At 38.0% G+C, this 21,377-nt stretch overlaps 1 protein-coding gene across 6 annotated transcripts in view; it reads right to left on the minus strand.

Annotated features, from left to right (window-relative positions):
- The window catches only part of UBE3C (ubiquitin protein ligase E3C), a 181,985-nt gene that overhangs the window by 61,100 nt on the left and 99,508 nt on the right, over window positions 1–21,377 (minus strand). For all 6 annotated transcript variants that reach the window (XR_012644076.1, XM_074985064.1, XM_074985065.1 and 3 more), the window contains 3 exons: window positions 19,297–19,394; window positions 12,618–12,750; window positions 9,213–9,460 (listed from right to left, as the gene is read on the minus strand). Coding sequence is in view for 5 of the 6 variants with exons in the window: in XM_074985064.1 (XP_074841165.1) it covers window positions 9,213–9,460; window positions 12,618–12,750; window positions 19,297–19,394 (479 nt within the window). In the remaining variant the exon portion in view is untranslated. The remainder of the gene's footprint in view (window positions 1–9,212; window positions 9,461–12,617; window positions 12,751–19,296; window positions 19,395–21,377) is intronic.

Raw genomic sequence — 21,377 nt, forward strand, 5'->3', positions numbered from 1 at the left:
GTCGACAGTAACATCTGTTGACAGATGTGTCGACAGAGTGCATCTACACACAAAAGCAGATCGAATGAGCAATCTGCTCTGTGAACAGAGAGGAACCAGACTGCCCTGCCCTCTGTCAACAGAACAGCTGACCGGAAGCTCTGCAAACAGGGCTGCCTAGGGAACCAGAAGTCCTCCGTTGACAGAAGTGTCTACGCTGCACTTTTGTGGACATAACTGGCAATGGAAGCATTATTCTTCAAATTTTTGAGGGATAACACAGTTGAGACAAATGCAGAGTTCTGTTGAGACTGTTGACAGAATGCTTTGTGCATGTAGATGCTCCCTGAGTTATGCAACAGACAGCCCCTTCTGTCGACAAAACTCTCTCGCATAGATGAAGTCTAAGAGTGATGAGGAGTCACGCTGTCTACTGTATGCATTTCTGTTTATGCTGTCCTTAGTCACTGTCTTAGGGAGAAGTTTTCTGAAGACTTTGAGGGTTGTATTCAAGATGCATCAAGCCAGTGGCATCGTAAGCGTGAACTGGACTTCAGAGAATAGAAACATCATGCCCCAGATTTTGAGTGCTGACCTGTGTTTGTAAAGCTTATTAAATGCTGTCATTGCTCTAGATTATGTCATGCAAGGTCTCTGCTTAAATCCAAGAAAATGTAGCACCAGTGTGATCATAATAAAGGCTGTGCACAGTGCTTGAAATCTTAATAGTGTTTAAAACAGAATTACCAAACTGAAGGATACTTGCTTAGTGCATTATATGACTGCTTGAGCCACAAAAATTTACAGAACACTGATTAGGAAAAAAAACTAATGGTAAGAAACCTAAAAGGATTAAATTAGAGAATAGCCAGGGACAAGTATGTGATATAAAATAGTATAAAACTTACATCTGTAAATGCAAGTATCTATTGAAAAGATCTTTGTGACTATCTGTATTTCTGTGAAAAGGACTGTGTGGCCCTCAAGTTATGATGGACCATCTTGGTTGGTTTTCAAGAGTTGTATGTCTTAAATAAAAATCTATTTATAGCAAAAAGCTGAAAAGCACATAGTAGAAAGTGGGGAGGGGATAGCCTACATTCTGTATAAAATAGATGTTTGAGACATGCATTTGAGTACAACAAAGCTAATTTAATACCATCCACTTCCAGTGGTTTAACTATGACCTACAGAACAAATGGCGCTCTGTTGAACTACTGCCTTCACATATAATTACACACCCATGTTTCCTTAACATACTATGAGGGTTATGCATATTAGATCCTGCTGGGGTTGTAAAAATGATCAGTAATTAGGTTTGATGGGTATTCAGTCACACTAATATTAAACTAAATTAAACCGCAGGACTTTATAGACCATCATGGGTCAATCTTTCCAATAACTCAAAGTCATTTCAAGTTTTAAACACATTATTTTCAAAAATAAGCAAAGGCTTACCCCAAAAAAGAAATATTACTAGGCTTCCCAAAACTTCATGATATTCGTAAAATACGAATGCACTCTCGAGAACAAATACTTAAGAGCTATGACTATTTGTTACATGCTTATTATGGCTGTGTTATATCCATTTTTATTGAAAAACTTACCAAAACTTTAAGCACAAAAGACTTTTTTTTTTAAAATTCAAAAAGAAGATATGCAGAGATCTTCAAGGCCCCTAAGTCAGGATAGAGTGCACTAACACTAATTGTTGTATATAGTGATTTACTGCTAAATTCAGCAAGATGTATTTATATTGCTCTGGTTTTGACGGAAACAGGAAAATTTATTGCAACTAAAAATTAAACAAAACCATCCTATTTGTGTAGAGAATTTAATTTTCACCCATACATCACAAAAAAAGAATGTTTAGAGGGGGGTGCATAAACTCCTTATATATCTATTTATTAGAAGTTATAATGATCAAATCACCTGCTAACTACTGATACCAATGTTTGTTTGAAAAAGTTAGGCTGATATAAAATCCTGAGCTTTTTTGTAGAAAGTCTGGTGAGAACCCCAAATCAATTCTCACCTCATTAAACTAAATACTTTTTATAGTTATTTCCCTGAGCTACATCTTTGGCAATCACCTTGTTCAATTTTGATGAGCCACAGTTGCCTTCCTCCAGGGATGTGAATGGTTGCTAGCCATCATTCTTGTCAGTCTGCCTCACAAGCCCTTGGATCTTGGGGACCTGTTCCAGACCATCCATCAACAGCAGTACTAGAGGACTCCCTGAAGAGCTCCGTGCTCCTTCAAACTGTTGCTAACATAGCATTTTCTCTGCAGGTGACTAAGCAGCCTTGGAACTAAAATGAATTCTATAATTCTAACATGGGTAATATGAAGGAGACCATGTTTCCCTCGACATTTCCACAATATCTGAAAAACATTCTTGAAACAAGATGGCTTTTCCCACACGATAGAGCTTCAGGACATAACGTTGCTGACTGGGCAAATCCTGAGTTCCACAGTTTGAGGGCAAATCCTAGACAATCATGCTCTACCTATTTCTGACTGGTATATTTCCCTTGCAGGAGGGCCTAAAGGGGCGAAACCCATTCCAATTGGTAGAGCTGTGGGAGTTGTTCTTACAGGAATCAGATGTCCCTATATTGTGGCAGGTCTCCATGCCCCTGAATTTGTGCTTGTTGGTCTCACACCCTCTTGGGAAGGTCCTACAAAGCTGAAACCCATTCTGATTGGTAAAGGGATGACGGAAAAAGTTCTTAGAAGGATTAAATTCACCCTTTGCTTTCCCAGCCAAGTGCCAATCACAACCCTGAAAGTAATATCCGAGGGATACAGTGTCAGGTGGTTGTGGCCTTAAGGTTGGGGATCAATATTTGATTAATGTTGTACCTCTAGACTGCAGTATCTTTGCTTTTCTTGTTAGGCATACATATTCTTAACATTCGGAAAAAGCTTAAACTGACAGTTACAAAACTTCTAGATGATTAACATTCCTGACCGAAATTCCAGTCATGTTTTATACATAATTTTCTTCCTTCAAGTTTAAATATAATTTGATAGAAAGTAATATGATAATGTGGAAGTAAATTAAAAACAAAGTCTTTTAAAAATAGTGCACTTATTTATTATTTATCTAGCCTACAGATATTCTTTATAAAGACAAACCAACATTTCTGAATATCAGTAAACTAGTTCTTTAATAGAAATTCAACTCAAATTTAGAATTCAATTAAGTAAACACTCTGAAGTTGACTTAAATGGGCCTAGGTGTTTCTAACTGTGGAAAAAAAATTCAGGATGCCATTACCACATACTTTAACTGTTTATTTATTTCTTGTCTAGTAGCCTGATTTAGAGGCAATAAAATGCAATGAGTACACAAACCAGAAACAGAATCATCTGCTAATGGAACTTTTAATTGAGAAGCGACCACTGACATGAGGTAATTCTTTCCATGTGGAGCTGCTTGCAGAGACCTTTGTGCACTTTATCACGGTAAACAATCACTAACATAAGCATTAAAGAAAATTTAAATACATTATGACCCAATAAATATCATGGTCAATCAATATACTCTTTCTACCCCTAAAGATTTAGTGTTAAAATAACACATTTTGGTAGTCTTTTAGTGCAGAACATACATTTAAAATGTTGGTACTAAGTTGACTACTCTGTAATCAAAAGATAATTGGTTATGTTACGTAAACCAGTGCGAAAGGGAATTGTCAGGCTGAATAACCATGTAGGAAAATAAATTTATATTGGTGTATGTAAACATTCATAAACAGATTGAGCAGCTCCATTAAAATATTATCTTGGAGTTACATATTATTATTAATGGAACATGCAACTTTCAGTGGTAAATTTATTTTTGGATTTTTACTATTTTGATGCTTTTGAACAGATCGGGTAACTTACAGAAAAAATGAACTACTAAAGATATTTTTCTTTTCTGAACGATATTTTCAACTGCTCACACCTCTCTTTTTAAAGACACTGTAAGAATGACTCTCGTCACTTTTGGCCAAATACAAAAATATCCTTGAATCTAAGCAGTAACTGATTCCCTGTTTCCAATTTTTTTCTTTGGAAATAGAACTTCTGAAATGATTTAAATAAATGAGTTTGAACAACCAATCTACTTTTTGGCTAGCATACTAATTCCTCACCCACTTTTGGGGAACTAATGGTTGTCAATGGCCCTTGCACCACAAATGAATGATACGGTTGACTGATCTAAGCTAAGACAGAACAGATCTTCAAATATAGCCTACAAATAAGGAAAACTGACTGTTAAAGAAACCTGGCAGAAGACCATCACCCTGATCATGGCTAACATTATGGGGTTTCCAGTGGCTCAGGAGTGCACCATAACTTCGTTACTTCCTACAGTGAAGGAAGGCATTTTTCCATCACTGTTTGGACTCAACTTCCCTAAGCAATGGTAAGATCATCAATGGAAGCATTCTTCCATCAACTCAGTTGTGTCCACATGAGGGGTTAAATCAGCATAACTACACCACTCAGGTGAGTGAATTTTTCACACCTCCTGAGCTCCCCAGCTATGCTGAACTAACTTTTATGTGTAGACACAAATGTGACAGTTGAGGCATGATGATTTCAGCTACTAAAATGTATAATAATTCTGTGATCTTTTCCTACTCTTTGTTTGTTTTGCTTATTCTTTTTAGTCCAAGGAAGTACGTATATATGTGTAGTTTAGAACTCATTTACTCAATGCCTTCATTTCTATTCTGATCATGATTCAGGCCATAATCCAATATGCGCTGTAGCTAATGGAAAGGTTCTGACTGATTTCAATGGGTTTTAGATTAGTCTCTAATTCAAATAAAATGCATTTTATTTCATCTGTAAAATAGGTGTAAAGGCCAATAAACTTAAAATTGGATCTATGCATAATATCTTGCACAATAACATATTAGTCTATAATATTTCAGAAGTTTCAGATTACCTATACATAGAGGAATTCTGTATATTCTAACTGAATCCTTAGTTATACGAATTTAAAGATGGGATAAGTGTGTCCTGTGCAACTCTTTATCCCATTAGATTTGTCAGTTAAAATCTCAAAGCCAAACTCTTCATATTTCAGAAATATAATCAATTAAATGTCATTACAATAATTGTTCGCTATTTCAATCTGATTTAGTCATACTAAGACATTTAGCATTTGATCCACTACCTATTATTTAAATAGTTATCTAATCTTACTGAAAGACACAGCTTTAAAACTTCTTTTGACAAATACCTAAGCTTACTATTACACTCTTAGATGTCATAGCACACAATCTACCACAACCAGATCACCATGGCTGTGTCTGAACTACAAAAATAACTTGGAAGTTGCTCACTTCGAAGTAAGCAACTTCAAAGTTGAGTGTCTACACACACCCTACTTCAAAGTTAAACTTCAAAGCAGGGCACTACTCCATTCCTAGGAATGGAGTAAGGACTTCAAAGTTGGGCTCCCTACTTTGAAGTTAACATTGAAGTAAGGGAAAATGTGCGTAGACTCTCTGCTGGCTACTTCAAAGCAGTGCCTAACTTCAAAGTTAGTTCCTAGTGTAGACGCACCCCATATGTATTAAAACAATATAGTATGTTGTATGATCCAGGCAATTTAGAAAGTATCTTCAGTATGCAGAAATGCAATGGCCACAAGTGCATAAATCAATGATATCAGTCTCACATTAATAATTATTCCTGTGATTGATCTTTAGCATATACTATTAAAAATGTCCCTGCAAATTATTATCAAATATGTTAAATATCGTTTCTCTCTACCTGTCCTCCAAAATGGTGTTTTACCTTTAATATGACTCCCAGGTGGACAGGCTTTCATAATTGAAAGTAAGCAAATTACAAATGCCATTCATTCTGTATCCTGCTACCTTTCTAAGAAATAGGATACAGTAAATCTTGCATTTCCAAGCTATCAACTGCTTGACATTGCAACCTAAATAATTAACAAATTTTATGTAACAATTTTGTAATTATCTACATTTAATGAGCCTAAAATATAAGATTAGGAAGATATTTTATTAATCGTTAACTAATTTTATTAATTTAAATAGCATTATGTATTCATGTTAAGTTGCTAGAAAGCTGTTGGCAGGAAACAGAAAAAAGTGAATCCGATCATGAGTCTATGCAGTACTGAATGTCAAAAGTATTTGCTTACAGCACTGAATGGTTACTGGGAGACATAGAATTTATGTAAATTATTACGTTTTAATGTATTTGTTTTCTGATAACACTGAAAACTCTCACTTAAAATGTTTCAATGCCAATACTCTGTCTTTTGCTTTATACAAATATGAAATTGTTGTGAATGCCTGATTGTTTCCTTTGCGGTATTCCTTTAAAAAAAATAAAGCTTTTAATGATGTACTACTGCTTTTAAATAATTCTGTCCAAATGCATAAAATGAAGCATTTCTGGAAATAGATGAAGGATATTCAATAATGTCTTTACCTTAGACCACAATACTGGCAGGTACTGAATAGTAAGGTCGTGCCTTATCTTTCTGTTTAATGAATCAGTTCTCTAAACATGCCAGTAAAAAGGTCTCGGTGCACCTGGGTAGAGCTAATTATTAAATAACACTGTCACTTCATACCTTATGTAAACATACTGCAAATACAATAATAATTTATGCCTTCAAAATGTGAAATGATATATTCTCTGATTTCAAGGACAAAAACAAAACACTTATTCTGATAAACAATGTACAGCTTTGCTTTTTCTTTGCAACTTGTCATGCCCTTGTACTATTTAAAATGAAATTACAGAAGTACTGTTGAACTGATAATAAAGAAAATTAATGTTCCAATATTGTAATCAAGTTTCTGGAAAAAACAGATCCAATAAATAATAGCATTTCCTAACACTGTCTGCTCCCAGATCAACTTCAACCTCTTTCAGAGCTCTGAGAGGCACTTTTCGAACCCACAAAAGGGAAGAGTCTGCAGGCAGCTTTTAAACAATTGTGATCCCTCCTCTCTCCGCCCCCAACAGATGTACAGCTGCTGGGCCCTGCAGACCACAGAGGAAAAAAATCATGAATCTACAAGGCAGGTCATAGTTACATTTTTCATAGTTCAGGGCTGTTTGGATGTGAGGCTTGACTTGGCTCCAGAATCAGGCTGGTCAGCCATCAATGGATTCACAATAGGAGGGTGACACGAAGTGACCACCAAGAGATGACTTGGACCCACTCCTAATTACAGTGTGGGTAAGGTGCTTTATTGAAAATGGTTGACTGGGAATCGTCCCTGTTTCACAAGTAGTGATATGTGGATAGGTCTAAAAGGTGGAGCACTATCCAAATTAATTTTCAGACCAGGATTCTATGCTCTCCCTATTTTTAAATGGACACTATCAAGTTAAAAATAAATTTTAAAAACTGTTCTTATGTTCATTAATGTTGCAGTTTATTAAAACTGAAACACTGTTCTAAAAGTTTAATTTTCACAGAATTTTACATTTTCTTACCAGTTTTAACTCATTTTTCTGTGAATATTTGTCTTCCAAAACACCCTGCTTCCACAGAACTTTAAAAAAAAAAAATCAAGCAAAACATTTCTGAGGGATGGATCAAATTAATAAAATTTTGTTTGTCAGTACTAATTTTTGAACCAAATGACATGGCAGTGGTGTAACTTTCCTACTCTGCTCACATAAGCTGCAAGCTGGGCCTCAACTTACCATCCCTTATACACCTATAGTTTTGTGCATACTAACTCCCATGCACACACACTTCTACAGTATCTGGACACTCCCATGAAGTAAAGAAGAACTAAGAATGCTGAATCCATCTGAATGCATAACAAAAGCTTTCCTTTAAACTCAGGCATGGAGAGTAAATATTTTAAAATCAGACACTTCAGAGCCTTTATGTCATTGAAAGTCAATGGGAGTTTCATACTAGTGCCAAAGTTACTTTTGCAAACAGATATTAACTGCTGTACAAACCAAGAAGATAATGATATTCCTTGCTCCAAACAGCTTACAATGTAAGATGAGAGAAAATAAATGGATACAGGCAAATCATGAAGCACAAGGAAAATGAGACTACATTGGTCAGGGTGATAGGTAGGGAACTCAGTACACAAGCAACCTAGTTGTCAAGTTTTTTGAAGGCATCACAGAAGAATTTTTATAAGGGGTTGAAAGGAGGAAGCTTTGTCAGCATTAACAGTGTGCTCTTCCCAAGAAAGCAGCAGAATAGGAAAATGTGCAAGGGTGCTTGGTTGGAGATTTAAAAGTGAAAAATGAAGAGTGGAATCAATAGCCAACCAGAAGCAGGTGTCAACATCTCAATTGCAAATGACACATTATACTCAATATAGGGACTGGGTGCTAATGGCCTTTACATGAAGATTTTTGCAACAGCATTCTCCATGGATGTGTGTGGGAAAGGATTCCATTTGTCAAGAAGAAAATGATTTTCCACCATTTAAGATATGAGATGATGAGGGACCAAATGAGATTTTTAGTCTGAGCTGATAAGAAAGGTTGTAAGTAAAAAGTATCTCAAAGATTTTGTTCAGATGTGAGCACCTAGACAGAGAGGTGTAAGTTAAAAGTGATGCCAAGGTTAGAATCCAGTCTTTAATAGAAAAAACTGAAAATGAGAACTTAATTCAGTAGTATATTTTGTGCCTTTTCATACGGTACTGTTAGGTCACACTGGTTAGAAATCATCATTACTAAATTTCACGACTGTTGCTATGTGCCTCATGCAAAAAAAAAATTGCCAAATTCCTGCAAATATGCATTTCACATAACTAGCATGATAAAAAAAATATTTGCAAGCAAACCCTTGAAAACAGTTTCTAAAACCCTAATGCAAAAAGAGTTGGGTATGTGAGTATTTCCATAGGCTTCAGTGAGACTAACTTCATGGCTAAAGCTAATTACATATTTCAAAGCTTTGCTGGAGTGGGACTTAATGACTCTAATTCTCTTTTCACTTCAATAGTATAACTACCATTAACATTAATGAGAATTATGCAGGTGAATCAATAATCTAGGTATAGAGGCAACAAGTAAAGTGGTAATATTATTTACATGACCATTTAATAAAAGTATTCCCTTCCCTCCAAACTGACAAAGAACATTAAACTTACGCAACTTATTCCTTTCTTAAATTAACTTGTTAAAAAGCTTTCCACTGTAAATTCTTTTTACTCATATTTTTTATGTATTGTGCAATTAAAAAAAAAGTTTTCACCTTTCCAAGCATCCTTCCAAGGAAGTAATAATGTCTGGCATAAGAATCTCCAACGAGCATCTGTGCAGCAGGATTGGGGTAAAGAAGTCCTTCATTAGTGGTCTTAAAAAATCCCTGGTTAGGGTTAAATCCTGATTTAAGCAGTTCATTCAGAAATTCTCTAAAAATTCCACCACCATCAATACCAGCTTCATCCAGACCATGTGCATTTAGTAAATGAACACGAATTCGCTTTTTCAGATCAGGTTCTGGAGAAAAAAAGTTAAGAAAAAGTCACATACAAGAACCTATACAAAGTATGTTTGGAAAAAAACACACACATACTACATTTAGGTGCCTGTACAGATATCTAAGCATACTGTGTATTGAAGAAATCTAATTATTTTGAGATGGTCATGTTACTCAAAAGCAAGGCAGTAATTTGTGAATAATATACGTTACCCCAAATGAATGCTAACCAAGACTTTGTAACAAGCCAACTAGCCATATGTACTGTTTATAAAACTTATTTTACAGAAAAACTACTGCACAAGAAATTTATAGAATATAAGAATAGCTCCACTTGTAAACCAAGGCTCTTACTGCATAGTAAATTCAAATACATGGGTCTCAAAGGCAGAAAAATTATAGCAACCTCCATGAATTGAAATATCTACTCCTTACAGAATAAAGTTGGGCATTTAAGACCTGGTATTTTCCATATTAGCAGATTTAGAAACAAATGCCGTATATCTCACTAGAAAAGAGGACTGTGAAGTTCCTACAGTAGATGCAACAATTTTAGTTCAGATACATGGTTTACGAAACGGAATCTTGAATCTGCTGCTAGTCCAAGACTGAATATTATTCACTCTGTACCTAAGATCTCACATAATTTCACTGGGGTTGGGGCAGGGTGCATGTGTGTGTGAATTCCAAATTATGGAGACAAAGAATAAAACATTTATATCAGTTTTTTTTAATAAAATGAAAGGGTGACAAAGCACATAAAAATGTCACTTATTGTATTCACACACATACATACATAAACCTGATGGGTGAGTGGGTGATACTAACTAATCATGCCCCTTCCAACCTCCTTTTCTGAACTTTAAATTTTAAATTACTGATCCTCCTATTTGTTACAGGAGGAGAAATTCCTGAGCCCACAAAAAACCCCAATGAGGTCTTCTCAAAACAGACTGCAAAACTGGAGCCTAAACAATCTCTTATTAGGCACACCTGAAAGCTGGTTAAAGAGCAACATGATTTTCTTTTCTTATTTGGAAGCATGCCTGAAAGTTTTATTTCTTCCAAAATTACTCTTGTCCAAAGCAGAGGATGGGTTTATTCAGTCCAGGACCAACACAATATAAGGGTTTCATAACATATAATGGCTGGAAACAGGACATTTATTGCATTATTCCACTTGACTAGGTAGAGTTTTAACATTTTCTTTCAATAGTTATATTTTCTCTCTCCTGAGTCCCTGAGAGTCCTACACAGTTGGACTTAACAGTAAGTATGGCATCTGGCTTAGAGATGAAGGAGAAAAAATGGTTCTAGTAAAACTTTCAGAAACTCAAATCATTCTCAACTAGTTTTTCCACAACATATGATTAAATCTACGAACACATGTAGATGTAGTGTAGGATAAGGATTCTTTCAACACTTGTTTGATATGGCTTGCACAATTCCTGACTTTGCAACTCATGCTCTTGAGGCAGTCCCACCACTACACAGAAAGGGGTTTTTGTTGTCAATACCTCAATTCCATTCTATTCTACTACTACTTTTTAAAATTATCTAGACTGAGTACCACTAAATCAATAGCTTACAACGATTCTTTCACTCGAGCACATACGGAAAGTGTCCGCCTTCTGCCAAAATCGATGCCCATTGCTCTTTTGTGATCTCTTTTCCTATTGAACCCCGTCTATGTGCACTCAATCTTCCAGGTCTATTTTAATCAATGTGGTCCATAACCCTGAAACGATTTCTTCTTTTCTATACTCCTACACTGTATCTGAACAACCCCGGATCCAAATAAACTATTCTATACACTATATTGACTCAAAAATAACCAATTAAATAACCATCTATATCACCCACTACAGATGCTGTTGATTAAACCAGATCGCAGATGTACAGGGTTGGACAAAGTGAACAAGATTTAAATGCTTATCACATTAAAAACATTTCCCTTCACCCACTATGCAAGAGTAATGGAATGTGAGGTGGGTTGTGGGAAATAGTCTAAAATAAGCATGTAAACAATTATTCTGTGTTTGGAAGATGTATCTATACCTGGCCAGCAGGGATCATTTGGGGGGATGGGGGGTGGGGTGCCATGAGCACCTCCTGAGCTAGAGGTTTGATACTAGAATAAGAATAATCAGGGTGGATTGATTGAAGATACGTTACCAAAAAAGCTAAGACTGTTCCCTAGAGCACGATTAATTTTGGAGTTAAGCCTGTTGAACTCACTGGCACTTTTTTCATTTTCAGAAAACGGTTATAGAATGGGGTTCCCTAGGAAAAGCTGAGTTATGCTGAAGTAAAATGGGGAGTAGAGTGTTGGACTGTGACCATGATGTTCGCAATAAGGGCCATGAGTTATTATGAGGTCCTTTCCCCTTTATATTACCACTAACTGTGCTTATCAACTGGTATCAATAAATATTATAATGAAGACTGAAGCAAAACCAATTAAATCCCTCAGCTCTCCTTTCCCCCCAGCAGTGGACCTATACTTCAGTTTTTTCTTGATCCTAATGTTTTTATAGAATCTCTTCTTACTGACTCATGTCCCTTGTTTGGGGTTACTCATTTTGTGCCTTATATTTTCTTCTTATGTGCCAAAACTCTGCAGGTTTGGTGCAGGCTTTTCATAAGTTCAGTCTCATCTCCCATGGCTTTTTATACTGGTGCAGCTATATTGATATACATGCCTGCTGTAAACATTATTTATACAAAAATAGCAGGAACAAGTTCACTTTAGCTCTATTCCCCATAAGTCACAGCATAGCCAAGCAAGTCTGGTTGTGTTGAGAGATTTGAAACAGCTCAGTACAAACAAGGCCTAAAAAAACAGCAAGGGAGAAAGCATAAACTGGTTATCAGAGAAAGATTCCTGTAAGGACAGAGATGCCAATCCATGAACATGTTGTTTGATTGTGCTTAAGGAAAGGGATGTGCATTATCAGAGATCAGAGAGGAGAAGGAAGCAATAATCAAGATGACAACCTGGAATGAGGATTTCATGTGTGAGTGGACAGAGAACCAGGCTGGTGTTTGGCACTTGGGGAACAAGATTTTTTTTTTTTTAAACTTATAGTCAGGTAAAAGCAAATACGCAATTATATGGTGAGAACTGTACAATCAATGTTACTTTCAGTGTGTTTTTGAAGGTCAGTATATACATACCATTTTCAGGAGAAAGTTTGTCATAGGCATCTTCATAAATGTAATTTCTTCGGATAGTGACGTTAATTCCATCAAGAAACGGGCCATCTCCTTGAACTTCCTGTTTATCTGCATAGATCAGTCTTTGAAAGATCTGGTAAAAAGTGGGAAAAGAAATCAATTATACTGAAACCTCTATTTTCCATAATGAGGAGTTACTTTATTAGTAACTATTGTTCTGCAACATTGCTTCTGTGAAGTTACATGTATGAGAGTTGGCACCTCTAGTGGCCATTTGTGTAACTGCATAACAAAGCCATACTATGGCGAAAAGAGCACTCAAGCTAACATATCCCAACGAGTTGCATCTGCCCAATGGAATGCACCCTGACCATCTCAGCTATTCTGCAAAAATCTGATGTTCAAAGAGGGGAACATGACAAATAGTGTGAATGTGCAAAGGCAAATCTCAAAAAAACAATAGTTACTAGTAAGTAACCCTTTCTTGTGCAAAAGTCTCTGTGCCTACTCACTTATGGGAGATTAGTAAACAGTGCCCCCAGCAGAGAAGGGTAGGTAAGGAGTTCGAGACAAAAAGACTTCAGTGCTACTTTACCAAACTGAGAATCAAAGCATGTCAAGTCTTGGTGAAAGTGTGATGAGACCTCAGTGTTGCTATGTGGTGGATCTCTACATTAAGAGTCTGTCTCCAACAAGCTAGAGAGTCAGAGACAGCCCTAATGGAGTGTTTTTGAGACAAGAGGTACTGGTTTTCTGGTTGAAGTATCACAGTATTCTGTACACCTCTTAATCCAAGGTCAAGATTGTTTACTAAATAGTTCCGCCTTACACTTCTTCCCATGGCAACAACCAGTATTAGATTATTTCAAGGGCTTAGTCCTGTCCAGAAAATACCACAAGGCCCTTTTCAGATTTAAGCAATGTAAGCTGCACTACCCAGGGTAAGCACGGTTTCTGAAGAAGTAAACAGGGAGGGAGATAAACTCAGAGATGAAAATCAATACAACCTTTAGCATAAACCTGGGTAAGATCTCAAAATGACTATGTACTACTTTAAATGTTAAAAAAAAAAAAGACACCAAACCACTGAGCTCATTAACCTTCACACCAGAGGTAATATCCATCAAAATAGTATGTTCCATAGACAGGTATCTATGAAAACTTCACAAAGGGGTCACAGAGTAAAACTACCAGAGCTAAAACCCTCGTCAAGTCCCAGGCCAAAAAAGGTCATTTTATACTGGGAAAGACATTAACCAATCCTTAAGAAAACTGGAGACTGTGGGATGAAAGAATAAGACTTGTCTTACAAAACTGTAAGAGGTAATGTAGTGTGGCAACTATCCTACTCTAGCAGGAGAAGTTAAACTCAGCCCTAGGAGAGAACAGAGGCAGAGAAAGCCAGCATCCGGGGCAGTCAGCAGCTAAAGAGGGCTGCCACTAATTAAGGCACACCTGGGGCTTTATAAACAGAGAGCTCCTTCAGAGGAGACAACTCTTGCTCCAGCTGAGGAGCAGAAGGAACCTAGCTGCTAGGATATGAGGGGCTTCCTGACGTAGAACAGAATTGTGGGAAAGGCAGGCAGAGCTGGGAGAGCTCTAGCTAGGCAAGCTCTAAGGCTGCAGAGCCTGAGAGTTCTAGGGCTGCAAGGAGACAGCTAGGGTAGGAGCAAGGATAGCAGGGAGAGGGTGGAGCGCCAGGTGTAGGCTCTAGCAGGAATATACTTGCACTAGCTGACTCCCAACTGGCAGCCTAGTGGGATTCTCAAGTGAGCTCCCTGCCTCCCACACACTGCTCAAAGCAGCCGGCGGTTGAGGACCACATGTACATCTCTGTGCAGCGCACACCATGGGGGAAGGACTCCATGAGCTGCCTGTGCTGCAAGAACAGCCCATGGGAGCTACAGGGATTGTGCTTTGAGCGACATGTGGGGAAACAGCTGACTGGGAGCAGCCCAGAGGATCTTGGCAAGCCAGAATGACATGTTTAGTGGGCCAGATAATGCACACATTTTGCCCACCCCTGCACTACGTGGCCATAATATTGTCTATGAGCACTTTTACTGTGAAATTGTATGGTCAGCCAAAAGACTTTTAGAACCCATCTTACAGATGTAGAATTTTGATTCCCAGGTCTTCAGACATCCAACCCTGAATGCAGACAACTGTGGCAATTGTAACATTAGAGGATGGAGGAGTGTATTTTCTCTGATTTACCATCAATTAAGTTGTTGAAAAAACAGCAGCAACAAGATCAGCTTCCTTTCCTGACTTTGTATATTGGATCCTCCAAGTTTAGTACCAATAATGGCATAAAGCAAGGCTGCCCCCATGCCTTTGGCATCTTCTCCATTCTTCTTAAGCAGTTGAGTCCAACAGTAATTCAAGGATAGCCACACCTGTGGTTGTTGTACTTACATATTTGCCACAGCGCGCCCCCCCCACGCACAAATAAATGCCCTCCCCGCCACACCAGAGCCAGGCACCCCCAAACTCTGCCCAAGTGAATGCTGGTGACTTGCTGGAGACACCACACGCGGCAGTGGGGTATTTGGGCAGAGAGCACACCACGTGTGCAGCTCTGAGGAGCCACATTTAAAGTCTCCAAGAACCGTATATGGCTCCAGAGCCCGGGAACTGTCACACTGCAGCGTTCTGTTTGCCATATGTGGGGAGCGGAGAATGTATTAAACACCGCAGTTTTAAATATGGCTTTGGAAATGGTCTAGTTGGTGTCCTAGCTGAATCAAGGATAGAAGGAAGCTTGTTTAACATCAGACAGTTCCAGAGCAGCAGGTGTGTCACTCAGCTTACTGTCCAGAATCTGCTTTTCACAAATGATGCTGCATTCATTCTTAATTCACCTGATGAACTGCAGGTCACGTTGAAGTTTTCTGATACGTGGAGAAGTGTGGCATTGTAATCAGTATCAAGAAATCAGTTGTCATGTCACAAGGTACCAAACATTCCACCTAAAATCTATGTCAGTAATGAAGCTCTGTACAACTTGGATAACTTCTTCTATCTAGGCTCTGCTCTCCTCAGCACACTTAACCTTGTTAGTGAATCTGATACTTGAATCAGCAAAGCTTTGAATGTCTGTGGCAAACCTACTTGGTGTGTTTGGGAAAAAAAAATAAAGCTAACCCTCAACACAAATGCATCTGTTTATCAGTCGTGTCCTTAGATTTTTTTTATGCCTGTGAAAGGGATAACCTACTCCAAACAGGAGTGGAAACTGAACAGCTTCGACTTCCAATGTCTCAGGAAAAATCCTCAGAATTACTTGGTACCAAAAGATCACAAATAATGAAACACTGGTGAGTAGTAGTATACAGACTAAGGAGACTATGCTGGATGTTCACAAGCTTCCCTGGGCAGGACACACAGAACGCATGCATCAAGACTGTTTGCTAAAAATTGTGTTTTATGGTCACTCCAAGAACTGCCTGTGATGCAAAGGAAGGCCAAATGTCTAGTAAAAACAGCAACATAAAGGAAGGCCTCAAGAAATTCAGTATTCTCACTGACAACTGGGAAAATCCTGAAAACTGGGTTAAGGATGCAGTCACCACAGCAAACCGTAAGAGGGAGAGGCTGAGACCCTCCAGAGAGCCAGAAAGGAGAGTACGCTTCAACTTCTGTCTGGTGAGTGAGCCTGTAGCCACTGTGGAAAGGTTTGCTGCTTGTGCATCAGGTTTTTTCCTCAAACCACTGCTAAGGACTGCTGATGGATCTACTTTGTCACATCTTCTTTCATCTGTCAAGATATTTCACGACCACACATTGCATGTGTGATGAGATACTATCTAGTGTTGATGGGGAAGACATAGGAGGAGGCCAAACATCGTTTGCCGCACTGAGTAAATCCAGGAGAATGAGAAAAAGCAAATTTTTTTTCCTGCATTTCCATAAATGTTGAGAAATGGATGAGAGTCTGTGAGACATTCCAGTATGTAACGGAAGGGTATTAGCCATTCTCCCCATCAGCTTCTGAAATCACTTCTGGTCATCAGGAAGGAAAGAAGATAGTTACTTGAAGATCAGATGTGGGCTTCATCTATGTTCCTCTATAGGAAACTGCTCCAATGTCAATGTTTCTGAAGAGGCAAGAGTGCTGGTGATATCTGTGCCAACTGAAATGTGCATGTCCCTGAAGCTCGTGCTACCTTAGACGAGTCAGCAGTGAGGAAAACTCTCAAGCCTTGATTCAGCTGCTCCACTGCTGGAAGGACATTGGTGTCTACATTTTCATTAGTGCTGAAGTTAATGCCATGCTGGTTTTCGCAGTACCAAGCAAAATTTTCACTGGCTGCTGAAAGAGCAGTCACATTCAAAACTGAAGTAGGCAGATGAAATTTTTTGGAGAGAAAAGTCAGCTGAGCTTTCTGGAGCAAGCTGGAGGGATCAACATGTTCAATTCCAATGGAATCCCATGCTCCAAAGGATGCTTTGGATGGACAATGGCAATGAATATGGAAGTGCATACTCAAATAAAGCTTTTGGCTGCAGACAAACAAACAAGCTATGAGAAAGTAAAGTCAGTGGTATTGCAGGTACACATACCATAGAGGTGTGCAAGCACAGAGCACTGAAGGGTCAGGCTGAGGAGAAATGTCTACTAGAAGCAGTAGTGAGACTGGTAAAATATCTCCAAAAATGATGGGAATCACAGAGAAGAACATAAACAATGCCCCTCTCCCCATTCTTCTCCTTGAACCCCTTCTACAGACAAGAATACTTCCTCTTTCCTTTCTCTTCCTCAAAACAGTGGAACAAGGCTACCTGGTAAAGCTTGACTCTCACACGTGATGTCAAACTTTACCACCTTTAAAGATACTGAGGAAGTCTTTAGTGTTATCCCAGATTAAGGTGATAGAGCAACTGTTTTGACAAGAGCAGGGCCAGAGGGTCAGTTCCAGTAAGCATTTGTCTGGTGAGGTCAGCCTTAGCCCTGACAAAGAGGGTAGTACAAGAGTCTTTTTACAGTTGGCCTTAGCAAACAGGCACACCTTGAAACTCCTGAAGGACAGCTAGGATTGTCTGGTTTACAGCATAAAAAAACCTAGTGAGCTTGCAGACTTAGCTGTCCATCCTTCCTCAATCAAGGAGTAAAGTTACAGCAAACTGGGCATTAGCACTCTGTGTGAAGCTTTCCCAGAAACACTAGGCACCAAACATATGCACCTATCCCTGGAAAGACAGCTGAGTCTTGGCAGGGTTTGTATTCAACATAACCTCAGGATAAACCAAGGCAAATGGCCTCAACCTCCCTATCTACATATAATTACAGAAGATAAGTTGATTAACTCATGGAAACAAGTAGTAGTTATATTTAGCTTTCAGCAGTGGCAGAGAAGAAACTATGGTAGTTATGTGGATGGGTGTAGTACTCCCTCGTATGGACAGAGCTGATCATCTCAATATGAGAGCATTCTGGCACCCCAAAAGACATGGCTTTGTTACACAGTTTCCCAGCTCAACACTAAAGGCGTTAATCCCATAAATGGAAATCCAGAAGCCCTGAAGAACATCAGACAAACCGGGGCTGAATTATTCAAGTCCTAGCTGTACAGACTGTACCATGTTATGATGAAATACTGAAAGCCACCAAACAATAATCTCAAGTGATAAATTCAGACTAGAATGCTGAATGATTTGGGAAAAAATAGCTATCAGAACTTGCATTATCACATTGCTGTGCAATATGAATGTATTTTAAATACTTTTTATTCTCTACCATTTTCAATTCTGTGATACAAGCCTAAATAAGCACATTCTTTTTCCACCAAATTTGTTATTGTCTTTTCAGTAAACATTGATTTATTTCACCCATGAAACTATTTTTCAATTCCTTGATGGCCCGGGTACATAATAATTCTAACACGATTCTGGGAATAGTCTGTTAATTAACTGATGTTGTAGAGCCAAGAGCAGCGGCTCAGAAATTATTTTTGGGTTAACACCACAATAGTAGCATCAAAACAAAAAATCTTGGGAGGATTTCAAAAAATGTGGCCATCAAAATGACACACTCAAGATGCAGAATGCATTCCTAGCCAAATTATAAATACATGGAACTAAAAGACACATTTTTCCTACTGCATAATTAAGTGTTCCTTTAAATTCAACCATCACTAAATGCAGAAACTTAACTTCTGGGCACTATTTCCCCAAAATGACTCTCACCTCATTTTGTACTGGGTTAATGAGTATGCTATATATGAGAATCTAGGATCTTGCAATAAGATCTAGATAGATACACTCTGCGTCTACTTGAAGCTCCACTAACTGGAATGAGGTTCAGTGTTGGTGTAGGGGTCCACCCATGTAGATCCAATTGCACTATATGGGCCTATGCTTGCTTATTATACAGCATTATCTCTTCTCAAGTTATATTAGCAGAAGCTGTACTTCTAATTTACAGAAAACTATTCTAAAACATTATAAAAAAGGAAAAACTGCAAGAACACACAATGGTAAATCTTGTCCATTATATGTTCTGCACTGCAGTGACCGTGCAAATATTGGTGACAAACAAGAATAGCATAGCCTGATTGTCCACTGGACATAGAGATGAGATGAGATGAGGCCCAATTCCGCACTTAGAACCCTTACTTAAAAAACTCTCAAAATACACACACACACACACACACACACACACACACAAAATAAATACCTTTACTCTTTCCTCAAAGGGAACTACAAAAGGTAGCTCTGTCAGAATTGCAAGTTGTCGTTCCTCAGACACAGAGAGAGGTGCTGGCTCCAAGCCCACTTAAAAATATGAAAAAGTTTATTAATTTTGGTTAAAAATGGCTCTCTTTAAAAACAAAAAATGGCTGATCTTTAAAAACAAATCAATAATTTGCATTCAGTCAAAAAACTACATACATGAAGACAAATAGTTTAATGCAAGCAAAGAAGCCAGCAGCAATAACATTGGCTTATGAGCCTTAGGTTACAAAAATTATAATTTCTACCAGTGAAGTGAATATTGAACAGACTGCAGACAAGATGTTTATTGAAATGATATGCTATTGTTTTTAATCTCCTTTAGAAAATTCATGTTATTTTTGCTTTTGTAAGCATTTGTTTAATAAAAAATGTAATTATTAGAAACTTATCATCTTATTAAAGCAAGACTGTAATTATTATTTATATTAAGGTCACATCTGCAGGCCCTGTCACACTGACCAAATGGCTCCATTTCGCACAGTAATTTAGTGTACCTACCTTTCAACCACGGAATCTATTTTGGTCCAGCACACCAATTTTTGGCATGAATGCTCTAGTGCCTAAGACAAAGCCCAATGAAATCAATTCATTTATTTTAATGGGCTTGCAAAAAAAACACCCAACATTTGGCCAACGATCAAATTAAATTTTCATTCCTATGGAAAAGTGAGGGGAACATCAGAAAGTTATATTAGCAGTTTGAGTGAACAGCAAGAAGAAGCCGAAGAACATAAGGGAGAAGACTCCGACTCTAAGACGGTCTCAACCCATGTTACAACCCTTTTGTAACTTTTCAAGTGCAACCAATAACGAGGTATTTTAAGAAATAATTCATGTTTGGGTTTTAGATACTTAAGGTATGTAACCTTAATGTAATTTAATAGCAAGAAAATTAAGTGAGCTGGGCACCTGCCCCATATTACATCATATAAAGTGAAGTGGAGCATGAGACATGAAGCCAACAGAAGAGACTACTGGGGTTATTAACTTCCTTGATGGTGTAGATGGAGGTTCATTGAGGTACAAACTCAATATCAGATACAAAACCCTCAGACATTATCTCTTTGTTGATTCTCAACAAAGCCAGAGAAAACCTGCCTCACAGGCAAGGCACGGCTGTCTGAAGACAAGGTAGGAGGGAAAAAAGCTGAAGTAAATAGCACATGAAAGTAAAGGGGCCACGGAAATTACACTGGCAGTTATAATCCCTCTTTAGCATCATTTATGTGGTGGTGGCGCCTGGATGCCCTTCTGCAGCTGAGCAACACATCAATGATCATTAGCTAAGGGTGCTGTACTTTAAATTCTCCAAATCATTTGTAAGTAGAGTTATTTTAGGTACTGATTTAGTGTGACATGACCTCACATATTAGCATACTTGATGAATATTTGCTTTTGGCAAATCTCAGCATCGCAAGCCCTTGGAATTTTTGATAAAATGCTTCCTTGAGGTTACTCAGTTTCTTAGTAAACATTTTTAATTAAAGTCAATGTGTACTGCCTCTTAAGCTAAGGGTTAAAAGCATTTTAAACAAAGTGCATGTACAGCAAAGGTAAACCACTACCAACTTCGACAGTTCAATTATTCTGGTCAATTAGTCAATTTTATCTGCATTTCTCCATCAAGGTTTCCATCTTTAAAAAGAAATATTGGATGGAGTCATCAATACACAGTACATTTATAACTCAAGTGTCTACCATTTAAGTAAATGAAAAAGCACAAATAAACACTACCATATGTGATTCAGCAGTACTTTCACACTAATTGACTTTATCCCATATGGAGTCAAGTGGAATTAAACAGATCATACGTACACTGTTATATGCTTGTTTTCACACAATCATGTTGATCACACCTTTCTTTTATTCAGTGAATTTAGAGGCCATAATGGTGCCAGACTGAAGCACCTGATTTAGCTAAAGGAGGAGGACAGTGCATCCAACTGCAGCATTAGCTTCCTCACAAAAATGTGCTTTATTCTGAACCCAGAAAGATCACTTGCAAAGATGATGGGGTAGTCC

The sequence above is a fragment of the Carettochelys insculpta genome, chromosome 2 (genome assembly GCF_033958435.1).
Source record: "Carettochelys insculpta isolate YL-2023 chromosome 2, ASM3395843v1, whole genome shotgun sequence".
NCBI lineage: Eukaryota > Metazoa > Chordata > Testudines > Carettochelyidae > Carettochelys > Carettochelys insculpta.